Here is a 12,848-nt window from a genome sequence, read left to right as displayed (position 1 = left end):
AAACTTGGTAAGATATCACTAAAGATATCACTAGGAATGTCTTAAAAATATCTTGAACTAAGCCATTTAAAAACACATCGTATTTCCTCTTCTGCTTCTGTGCTAAGGGAAAAAATGCTTACCATAAAGACCTGGGATGATCTTGTATTAGCAGGATATTCTTTTTTCCACTGAGGGTGGTAGAAAAGAAGTAATAAACGAGTGGCTCTCATTGAGTAATGTGCATCAGAATTACCTGTGACACTTTAAAATTATACAAACCCCACCTCCACCCAAAAACGACTGAAAGAGAATCTCTAGGAGGGCACATGTGAAAAACAAAACACAACAAAACAAAACACAAGTGATTCTCACTAAGTATTTTACTCTTGAACATCCACTATTAGATATGGAGATACCACCAAAGCCATAATATAAGGGAAGGAACTATAATGATGATAGGGATAGCTGCCAGAAACAGGAGAATAAAAGGCAACATTTATCAATGTATAAGAGTTCTCTGAAGTTGAAAACTCTGGTGTCAGATTTTCCAGGCTGACCAGACTGAGAACCTCAGGTAAGAAACAGCAATAATTCTGCATCCCAGTACCTATGCTCACCTGCTCCTGATTCCTGAATTCCCTTGACTTTCACTGCAATATAGCAGTCTGATTGGCGTAAGGCAATGGTTCCCAAACCTGACTGCTCACTGGAACCATCTGAGAGCTTTTTAAAAGCAGTTTCCTGGGCTGCAGCCTAGTACTCCTGAAACAGAACTTCTGGGGATGGGACCCTAAAACAAGCTCCCCAAGTTATTTCAATGAGCAGTTAAGCCTAGTAGTAATATGATAGCCACACCATCTCAGCACCTAAATAAAATGAGTAGTGGCACATAAATCCATATATTTCACATATAAGGAATCAGATTAAAAACGTATTTTAGGGAAAAGTATATTTATATTATTTGAAGGCTACAATAGGCTACAAAAAAGAACGCTTATACACAAAACTAACTTGTCTGTTGAATTCCTCTTCATTTTCCATCCACATGTATTCTGCAAATGGATTGTCATCTTCATGAGAATGACCGTTTATTATCACATCGTCATTGATGATGCTTGGGCTAGTACTGCTGCGACTTGGATCTTTCATGGTTGTCGTTTTTAACCTTATTAAGAAAAACAATAGAGTTACTTTATAGTCAGTCATTCTTTCAGTTCTCAGTAAGCACCTACTTTTACCAGGCATCATGGTTAGGTGTTAGATGCACATGATATATTAAGCTAACGATGTTAATGTTGAGGAAATAGCTAAGAACAGCCTAAACTCATCTATGAACTCTAATATCAGTAAATGAAAGCAATCAATGCCTTAAACAGAATCTCCACATCATCTTATTTTACACTGGACAACACCAGCTTTATAAAACAGGTATGGTCTGGAAAACTTGGCCATCAAGTGACTTTATCAAAAGCAAATTCTACTTTTAAAAATGATTTCAAAAAGTCTAGAGACTGAAAGTGAAAACTAACAAACTTTTAATAACCTCTTGGTTTCTTCAGGCCCAAGGTGCAGCTCTGGATCTCTCCTTCATAGTCCAGTATCTATTTTGCTTTTTTTTCTGGGTCCACTAAATTCCCCTCTATCTGAACTTCCTCACTGAGCTCCAGGCATCTAATCTCTTTTTATCTAAGTAAAAGAAGTATCTAATATACTAGGTATGGTTTCTTACAATCCACTCACTAGTTGACGCCATAATTTAACCTAATTGATACACTGCAGGTTAAAAATTCCAAGCCTGAGGTTTCAGATTCTACAATATTCTACTAATCATTAAGTTTGAAATAGCTAAAAACGAATTCATATAAAACAAGAGTCACATGTACATAAATTCAAGCAGTAGTGTGACTTGTGCCAACAGAAGGAAACAGCATACCTAATGAGGGCAGCGTTCAAAAAAGGCCTATTCACTCCAAAATTTTCATAATCAAGCAAAACGCTAAAACTAAAATCTCCTAAAAGAAATCTCCCCCTCCCCTTGGGATAAGGTTCAGGGGAGGGAGATCAGCTTTATGTGTGTTGACTGGCCCTTTAAATTTAGTCTACGGGCTTATTCTTAACAGAACATAAATATAATAAAAACCCAATAGCTTTTTACATAATACAAATTTAGTCTCTCACCTAGGGAGGGGGGTTTCTACTCCCACACACATATCTATTTCTCAAATACTGCTGACAATAGCATCATGGTGGTGAATTTTTTAATTGTTAAGAGGTCCTCAACTAAAATTACTGGGAACTTCTTCCCTAGTTGTTGTGTGTATGTGCATGAAAGAGAGGCAGAGACAGACTCAGAGTTATGTATACGGTAGGGTGTCAGCAGGAAGAAAACATGTGAAACTGTACCGTGAAATCAGATAAGGCAGAAAACAAAGGATATCTTCAATGTTTTTATTTATCATTAAAATTGCCAGAAAGAAAACTTTTTATTTTGATAACAAGTTTTGACTAAATGGCAGTCAGTTCCTCTAAAGAAAATTATTCATTCTATATCAAGCTACCAAACATTTACATGCTCATCCTTATACTTTAGATTTGCCTTAATATTAAATATTATGAGTAGTAGGAGTTGATTCCACCTTGCAACTGGATGGAAATTTACCGAAAAGTGTGTATATGTGCCTATCATTAACCTATGTTCAAACATACCCCAATTTATAACAGCTTTTCATTATTATTTTCCCAACTTATACCCTACAGTCCTCTGCTAAAGAATAACCATTAAATACTACCTTTCAGGAGACCACAGCATCAAAAAAATGACAGGAAACACATCATTTACATCTTTAGTTAAAAACAGCAGAAGAATTCCTACTTAGCACAGACCAAACCAAACCAAACCCAGTGCCGTCGAGTCGATTCCAACTCATAGCGACCCTGTGGGACAGAGTAGAACTGCCCCATAGAGTTTCCAAGGAGTGCCTGGCAGATTCCAACTGCCGACCCTTTGGTTAACAGCCATAGCACTTAACCACTATGCCACCAGGGTTTCCAACTTAGCACAGAGTACAGGGATATTCAAGCACAGTTGTACTCTGACACACAGGGATCACCATAGTCAGAACTGACTAGATGGCAACTGATTATAGGATATTCAATATTCAGCTGGAATTAAATAGTTAAGCAGCAACTATGTGAGATGTATCTATTCAGAAATACTTGTAACTTGCTTTTAAATATGTTTCAGCTGAGTGAAGTACAGTTATACATAAATGCAATCTTTTTTTTTTTTTAAAGAGTATTTTCCACACAATGCGTGAATACAAGCTCGTACAAACAATGAAAAACCTGCCTCAGAAAACTCTATAGTCTGGGGATAATCAGGAAACCCACCTCCCCACTAGTTTGATGCCAACCAGTTGATAAAATATAAACAAACAGTGCTTAGCAAACAGCTCAATATCTGCATTTGACAGGGACTAGGTCAGCTTTTTTGCCATTATCACCTCATCAAACAACCTGTAAGCTTTGGTATAGATCTCTATGAAAGACAGCGATTGACATTACTTTCAGTAAAGCAATACTTGGAAAACAAATCATAACTGAGGCCAAAAAGAACAAACTGGAGCCTGGGTACTAATCTTATACCTTAAATGGCTGAGGGAAGAATTGCTTACCAGATGTCTGGGGCAAACAATAGACAAACCAAAAAGTGTGGGAGGAAAGCTGGGGAAGGAGATGCTTTGTGCAATAAGAGCTTTGAAAAGCTCCTGCATATTCTGGGAAACCTGGAAAGCTACACGCGTGCCTAGTGCTGGGTACATGCTCAAAAAAGACCTGAGAAGGCCCTAGGCTCTCACTTCTAGCTGACCGTTACGCTCCACGCAAGCAAGACCTGAAAGCTATGGCAGAATTATAAAGTTCCTGGCTTAACACAGATACACAGCCCATCTGCAAAGACTGAGAGTTTTGGTTTTTTTTGTGTGTGTTTTTGTTCTTGTTGTTCCAGGCACTTAAGGAAATCTCTATCAAATAATTAGCTGACCACTAAGCAAACACAACAAAGACTTCAGTGACCACACATGGCAAAGAATACAAATGTTACAAAATTAGTTTGGAAAAGTCACTAAACAATAACTACTACAAAAAGCAGAAACAACAAACTCTGGAAAGAGAGGAAAATCTGATTTCCAGTTGCCGCATTACATTATTCAAACTCTATACTTGTCAACAAAAAATTATAAAGTATGCAAAGAAATAAAGTATGGCCCATACAAAGGGGAGAAAACAGACACTGTCCCTGAGGAAGCCTAGATATTGAACAAATACTTTAACTCAACCATTTTAGATAGTCTCAAAGAGCTAATGGAAACTAATCAAAAAACTAAAACAAATCATGAGACTGTCTCGCCAAATAGGGAACATCAATAAATTACAAAAAAAAAACAAAACAAAACAAAACCCTGTTGACGTTAAGTCGATTCTGACTCATAGCGAACATGAAGGACAGAGTAGAATTGTCCCACAGGGTTTCCAAGGAGCACCTAGTGGATTCGAACTGCCGACGTTTTAGTCAGCAGCTGTAGCTCTTAAACAGTACGCCACCAGGGAGGAGCCAAATAATGACCCTGTAATACCACCCCAGATGGATAATCCAAAAGAACTGAAAACAAAAACCTGTATACCAATGTTCATTGCAGCACTACTTACAAGAGCCAAAAAAAAAAAAAAAAAAAAAAAAAAATTTTTTTTTTTTTTTAATACCACCCCAGATGGATAATCCAAAAGAACTGAAAACAAAAACCTGTATACCAATGTTCATTGCAGCACTACTTACAAGAGCCAAAATGTGAAAATAACCTAAATTTCCATCGACAGATGAATCAATAAACAAAATGTGGGCTATACAGACAGTGGAGTATTACTCAGCCATAAAAAAAAAAAATGAAGTGTAGATACATGCTACAACATCAATGAACTTTGAAAACATTATGCTAAGTTAAATAAGTCAGTCACAAAAGAACACATATGATCCTATAAGAAAAGAGACGATGGAGAAGCTCAATACCACCAGTCAGAACAAGGCCAGGGGCCTACTGAGACACAGACCATCAACTGCTCATATGCAAGGTCAAGCTGAAGCTGAAGAAAATCAAAACAAGTCCACAAGAGCCAAAGCACAACCCTGAATATATCCCACCTTAATTTAGAGACCATCCCAAGAGTAGATTTGACACACTGAACTCTAATGACCAAAGACCAGATGAGTTGTGGGATGACATCAAGGACATCCATCATAAATAAATAAAGCAAAAGGTCATTAAAATGACAGGAAAGAAAGAAAAGACCAAAATGAATGTCAGAAAAGACTCTGAAACTTGCTCTTGAACTTAAGAGTAGCTGAAATGAAAGGAAGAAATGATGAATTAAAACAGCTGAACAGAAGATTTCAAAGGACGGCTTGAGAAGACGAAGTATTATAATCAAATGTGCAAAGACCTGGACTTAGAAAACTAAAAGGGAAGAATATGCTCAACATTTCTCCAGCTGAAAGAACCGAAACAAACAAATTCAAGCCTCAAGTTGCAATACTGAAAGATTCTACAGGGAAAATACTGAACGATGCAGGAAGCATCAAAAGAAGATGGAAGGGGTACACAGTCAGTGTACCAAAAAGAATTGGTCAATCGATGCTCAGCCATTTCAGGAGGTAGCATATGGTCAAGAAACGATGGTACTGAAGTTAGAAGTCCAAGCCGCACTAAGGCCTTGGTGAAACACAAGGCTCCAGGAACTGATCGAATACCAATTGAGATGTTAAAGATGTTTACTTGTGTTTTACTGACTATGCAAAAGCATTTGACTGTGTGGATCAGAACAAATTATGGGTAACATTGCAAAGAATGGGAATTCCACAACAATTAATTGTGCTCACGAAGAACCTGTACAAAGACCAAGAGGCAGTCATCCAAACAGAACAAGGGGATACTGCGTCATTTAAAATCTGGGAAGGTGTGTGTCAGGGTTGTATCCTTTCCCTATACTTATTCAATCTGTATGCTGAGCAAATAACCCGAGAAGCCGGACTATATGAAGAAGAACGTGGCCTAACGATTGAAGGAAGACTCAATAACAACCTACCATATGCAGAGGACACAACCTTGCTTGCTGGAAGTAAAGAGGGCTTGAAGCACTTACTGATGAAAATCAAAGACGTCAGTAAAGATTATACCTCAACATAAAACAAAAATCCTCGCAACCGGACCAATAAGCAACATAATGATAAAAAAAGAAAAGACTGAAGTTGTCAATTATTTCATTTTACTTGGAACCACAATTAACGTCTATGGAAGCAGCAGTCAATAAATCAAACAATGTGTTGCATTGTGCCAATCTGCTGCCAAAGACCTCTTTAAAATGTTAAAAAGCGAAAAGCAAAGATTTCACTTTGAGGACTAAGGTACATCTAACCCAAGCCATGGTACTATCAATCACCTGATATACACGTGAAAGCTGGAAAATGAATTGGGAGGAAGAATTCATGCTTTTGAATTATGGTGTTGACAAAGAATATTAAATATACCATGAAATGCCAGAAGGACACACATCTGTTTTGGAAGAAGAACAGCCAGACTATTCCCTAGAAGTGAGAATGTAGAGGTTTTGTCTCATTGTACGTTGGACATGTTATCAGGGGGGCCAGTCTCTGGAGAAGGGCATCCTGTTTGGTAAGATTAGAGGGTCAGTAAAAAGAGGAAGACCCTCAATGAGAGAAACTAACAGAGTGGCTGCAACAATGGGCTCAAACACAGCAACAATTCTGACGATGGCTTATGACAGTGCAGTGTTTTGTTCTGTTGTATATAGGTCGCTATGAGATGGAACCGACTCGATGGCACCTAACGACTCATATAAAATACCTAGAATAGGCAAATATAGAGACCAAAGTTTATTACTGGTTACCAGGAGAAGGCTGGAGGGGGACAGAAAGGGGTCAATGCTTAGGAAGCACTGAGTTTCTGTTAATGGTGATAGAGTAATTTGGAAATGGATAATGATGATGGTTGTATAACATGATGAACATAATCAAACTCGGTAAATTGTATATATAGAAGTTGTTAAATTGGGAAATATTTTGTTATATATACACTTTTCCACAATAAAGCAATTAAAAAAAGAACACATGAATCAAACAAATTTTAGTGTTGAAAAGTATAATAACTAAAATGAAAATTTTACCAGAGGGGTTCAAAAGCAGACTTGAGCACTCAGAACAAAGAATCAGTGAACCTGAACTGAAGATCGGTCAATTATGATCATCCGGTACGGAGCAGAGAGAAAAGGGAAAAAAAATGAACATAGACTTGGGGGACACCATTAAGTGTACCAACATATGCATAATGTGAGTTCCAGAAAGAAAAGGGAAAGGATCAGATTATTTCAAGAAACAATGGCTGAAAACTTTCTGAATCTGATGAAAAACATTATTCTACATATCCAAGAACTCAACAAACTCCAACTACGATAAACTCAAAGAGATTCAAATCAAGACCCATTATGATCAAACCATCGAATTCAAAGACAAAGAGAAAATCTTGAAAGCACCAAGAGAGAAACAGTATCATGTACAAGGGATCCCCCAAAAGACTTCTCACCAGAAACCATGAAGGCCAGAAAGTAGTGGGATGACAAAGTGCTGAAAGAGAAAAAACAGTCAACCAACAATTCTATACTGAGCAAAACTATCCTTCAAAAATGACCTGTTGCAGTTGAGTGAATTCCGACTCACAGCGACCCTAGAGGATGGAGGAGAACTGCCCCATAGTGTTTCCATGGAGTGGCTGGTGGATCTGAACTACCAACCCTTTGGTTAACGGCTGACTTCTTAACCACTGGATCACCAGGGCTTCTTCAAATATGAAGGAGAATCAAATAAGAAGTGAGGAGTTTGATGCTAGTAGTCCTGCATTACAAACCAAAAAACCCCGCTGCCGTTGATTCCGACTCATAGTGACCCTACAGGACAGAGTAGAACTGCCCCATAGAGTTTCCAAGGAGCACCTGAAGGATTCAAACTGCCGACCTCTTGGTTAGCAGCCGTAGCACTTAACCACTACGCCACCAGGGTTTCCCCTGGATTTCAAGAAATGCTAAATGGATTCCTTCCGACTGAAATGACAGTAGAGAGTAACCACAATCTACACAAAGACTAACACTATTACAGGTAACTACACAGATAAAATACAAAGTCAGTATTAACATATTTTTGGTTTGTAATTCCTTTTTGCCCCACTCTAAGATTTAAAAGACAAATTCACTAAAAAAAAATTATAAATCTATGTTAACTGGCACATAGTGTATAAAGATGTAATCTGTGACAATAACAACACAAAGGAGAGAGGCAGTGCTATGTAGAAGCTAAGTTTTTGTATACTACTGAAACTAAGTTGTTACTAATTGAATTAGAGTGTTATAAATTAAGATGTTAATTGTAAACCTCAGGGTAATCACTAAGAAAATAACCTAAAAACATACAGTAGAATGAGTATAGCTGGGGTGCGTTATCATCCCATTCACAGTCAGCTAAAAAAAGCAGCTTTAAGACTCCAAGAGTCAGTAAATTCAAAGGATGTATGTTAGTCTCCCTTGGCTCAGAGAAAACTTTTTGCCAGAACAATGACGACAAAATTTAGAGAAACAAAAATGACAACACACATGGAAATACATCAAAAGCACTTAATTTGTCTAAGCCATGTTTGAGGGCCCAATATAGATGGTGACTTGACCACACAAATGTGTTACTATCTGATCTTCACTCATGTATTACTTTGACTCAATTTAAAACCGGCAGGAATAAACTGAGAAAACTAGTAACTTTATCCTCCCAATTTCTGTGTCCACTATTTACTTCAAGGCATGTGTATTGTGCTTTAAAATCCTGAAGTTATCAGAAGATATAATTAAACAGTTACTGTTTTCGTGTGACGGTTCTTATTTCTCTAGAATATATTCCTAGAAGTGAGATCGCCGGATATACAGTATTTCTATTTCTAGCTTTTTAAGGAGGTGCCATATCATTTCCCATAATGGCTATACGATTTTACATTCCAACCAGCACAGCACAAGAGTTCTAATCTTCCCGCAACCTCTCCAACATTTGTTACTTTCTGTTTTTTTTGGTTTACGTCAGTAATGTCAGGGTGAGATGCTATCTCATTGTAGTTTTGATTTGGATTTCTCAAATGGCTAATGATCACAAGCACTTCCTCATGTGTCTGTTAGCCACCCTAATGTCTTTGGTGAAGTGTCTGTTCATATCCTTCACCCATTTTTTAACTGGATTGTCTTTTTGTTATTGAGGTGCTGAAATATGCTATAGATTTTAAATATTAAACCCTTGTCAGATACATCGTAGCCCAAAATTTTTTTCGCAGTCTGTAGGTTCTCTTTTTACTCTTTTAGTGACATCTTTTGATGAGCATAAGTATTTAGTTTTTGGGAGCTCCCAGTTATCTAGTTTCTCTTCTGGTATTTGTGCATTGTTAGTTATGGTTTGTATTGAATTTACACCACATATTAGGGCCACTAGCATTGTCCCTATTTTCTCTTCCTTGATCTTCATTGTTTTAGATTTTATATTTAGGTCTTTGATCCATTTTGAGTTAGTTTTTTGTGTACAGTGGAGGTATGAGTCCTGTTTCATTTTTTTATAGATGGACACCCAGTTTTGCCCACACCATCTTTTCCCCATTTAATGGACTACAGTCCTTTGTCAAAGACCAGTGATCATAGGTAGATGGATTTACATCTGGGTTTTTGATTCTGTTCCACTGGTCTGTGCGTCTGTCGCTGTACCAGTACCAGGCTGTTTCTGACTACCATGACTGTACAGTAGTGTGAGGCTTCCTAGTTTGTTCTTTTCCTTCAATAATGCTTTGCTTAGCCGGAGCCCCTTTCCTTTCCATATAAAGTTGATTAGTTTTTCCATCTTACAAAAGAATTCTGTTGGTATCTGGGTTGGGACTGCCTTGTATCTGTAGATCGCTTTGGGTGGGATTGACATTTTCACAATGTTGAGTCTTCTTATCCATGAGCATGGTATGTTTTTCCATTTATGTAGGTCTCTTTTGGTTTCTTGCAAGTGTGCTTTGCAATTTTTATGTCTCTCGTTAGATTTATTCCTAAGTATTTTATCTTTTTAGAGGCTATTATAAATGGTATTGTTTTCCTGATTTCCTTTTCGAAGTTCTCTTTATTGGTGTGTAAGAATCCAACCGATTTTTGTACGTTGATCGTGTATCCTGCTACTTTGCTGAATCTATTAGTTTCGGTAGTTTTCTTGTATAATCTTTGGGGTTCTCTATGTATAGGATCATATCACCTGTGAATAGGGTTAGTTTTACTTCTTCATTTCTAATTTGGATGTCCTTTATTTCTTTTTCATGCCTATTGCTCTAACTAGGACTTCCAGCACAATGTTAAATAGGAGTGCTGATAAAGGGTATTTTTGTCTTGTTCCCATTCCCAGGGGGAATGCTTTCATCCTCTCTCATTGACAATGATGCTGGTTGTTGGTCTTGTATTAAAGAACCAAAAGACTTGCTGCCAATGAGACCATTCTGACCCATAGCAATCTTATATGACAGAGCAGAACTGCCCCATAGGGTTTCCAAGGAGTGGCTGGTGGATCTGAACTGCCAACCTTTTTTGGTTAGCAGCTGTGCCACCACTGTCGGCCACCAGGGCTCTGGTGCCTTTTATTATGTTGAGGAATCTCCCTTCTATTCCTATTTTATTAAAGTTTTAAGAATCACCATTTTCAACCTCAATCTAATGCAAAGGATAGTTTTTGATAACAGTAATACTAACTCAAAAAGTAGTTTAATATGTCTAACAGTTGATAAAATACAAGATTTCTCAAATGAAAGTTACAAAACGGTAATGTATCACCTTACAGTACTTTCAAAAATCATTTGAAAATTTTTGGACAGCTGATTTTTGTACATGCTTCAGATAAATTTTATTTAAAAAGGAAGCATTAAAGTGAAAGAAACATACATACAAAGTACACACTATATGAAAATAAAAACAAAGCAAATACAAGTGCACAAATCAGATCTAAAGTAAATTTAAGTTTTACCCTTTCTATCTCTAATTTTTTTTATCTCTAATTTTATCCACATGTAATTAATATTACAGCTTAGTATTATCCTTTTATATTTCTTTGCTTATAGAAACATGAATAAAGGGCTTCGATATTTTAATCCCTGAGTGGTGCAAATGGTTAACATGCTCAGCTTTTAAATGAAAGGTTGGGAGTTCAAGTCCATCCAGAGGCATCTTGGAAGAAAAGTCCTGGTGATCTACTTTCGAAAAATCAGCCACTCATTGTCAATCCATCTCATTGATGGTCTTCCTTTTTTTCGCTGATAACCCTAACGAGCATAAGTCTACTTGAGACACATGGGGTCACCATGAGTTGGAGTCAACTTGAGGGTATTTTAATAGAATCATACTAAATACATTAGATGATATATTTTTATTACATAACCCAGTGACCCAGTGCCATTGAGTCGATTCCAACTCATAGCGACCCTATAGGGCAGAGTAGAACTGCCCCGTAGAGTTTCCAAGGAGCGCCTGGAGGACTTGAACTGCTGACCCTTGGGTTAGCAGCTGTAGCACTTAACCACTACGCCACCAGGGTTTCCATTAGTCAACATGTACAGGTATATTTTGCTTTTTAATAGATACCGTAAACCATTTATTCAACCATTTCTACTCTGACGCACACTTATGTCTTCAGTTTTTGCCATTACAACCAATTCTGTTGTAATCATCCTTGTACGCATATCCTTTTCTATTTGTGCTTTCTATAGGATACATTCCCTTAAGTGGAAATTCTGGGTCAAAGGCTGTGTGCCTTTATAGTTTTAATGTTGTTGTCTGGTGCCACTGAGTCAATTCTGACTCATAGTGACCCTATGTACAACATAACAAAATGCTGCCTGGTCCTGTACCATCCTCACAATCATTGGTATGTTAAAGCCCATTTTTGCAGCCCTTTTTGTCAATCCATCTCATTGATGGTCTTCCTTTTTTTCGCTGACCCTCTATTTTACCAAGTCCCTCCTGATAACATGTCCCAAGTGAGACTAAGTCTCACCATCCTCACTTCCAAGGAGCATTCTGGTTGTATGTCTTCCAAGACCGATTTGTTCATTCTTCTGAGAGTCCACAGTACATACAATATTCTTGGGTAACACTATACTTCAAACGCATCAATTCTTCTTTGGTCTTCCTTATTCATTGTTCAGCTTTCACATGCATATGAGGCAACTGAAAATACCCTGGCTGGGGTCAGGCCCACCTTAGTCCTCATAGTGACATCCTTACTCTTTTTTTTTTTTAATAATTTTTATTGTGCTTTAAGTGAAAGTTTACAAATCAAGTCAGTCTGTCACATATAAGCTTATATACACCTTACTACACACTCCCATTCACTCTCCCCCTAATGAGTCAGCCCGCTCCCTTCCTCCAGTCTCTCCTTTCCTGACAATTTTGCCAGTTTCTAACCCTCTCTACCCTCTCATCTTCCCTCCAGACAGGAGATGCCAACACAGTCTCAAGTGTCCACATGATACAAGCAGCTCACTCTTCATCAGCATCTCTCTCCAACTCATTGTCCAGTCCCTTCCATGTCTGATGCGTAGTCTTCAGGAATGGTTGCCATCCTGGGCCAACAGAAGGTTTGGGGACCAGGACCGCCGGGATTCTTCTAGTCTCAGTCAGACCATTAAGTCTGGTCTTTTTATGAGAATTTGGGGTCTGCATCCCACTGTTCTCCTGCTCCCTCAGGAGTTCTCTGT

The 12,848-nt window shown here is 37.9% G+C and overlaps 1 protein-coding gene across 2 annotated transcripts in view; it reads right to left on the bottom strand.

The window, feature by feature from the left end:
* Positions 1–12,848, bottom strand: part of PAIP2 (poly(A) binding protein interacting protein 2) — a 29,406-nt gene that overhangs the window by 3,932 nt on the left and 12,626 nt on the right. For both annotated transcript variants that reach the window (XM_003404528.3, XM_023549521.2), the window contains exon 2: positions 994–1,147. In XM_003404528.3, coding sequence (XP_003404576.2) covers positions 994–1,131 — 138 coding nt within the window. In that variant the 5' untranslated portion in view covers positions 1,132–1,147. The remainder of the gene's footprint in view (positions 1–993; positions 1,148–12,848) is intronic.

This window comes from Loxodonta africana, chromosome 2 (genome assembly GCF_030014295.1).
Source record: "Loxodonta africana isolate mLoxAfr1 chromosome 2, mLoxAfr1.hap2, whole genome shotgun sequence".
NCBI classification, from domain to species: Eukaryota; Metazoa; Chordata; class Mammalia; order Proboscidea; family Elephantidae; genus Loxodonta; species Loxodonta africana.
This window is presented reverse-complemented; position numbering and strand designations above follow the sequence as displayed.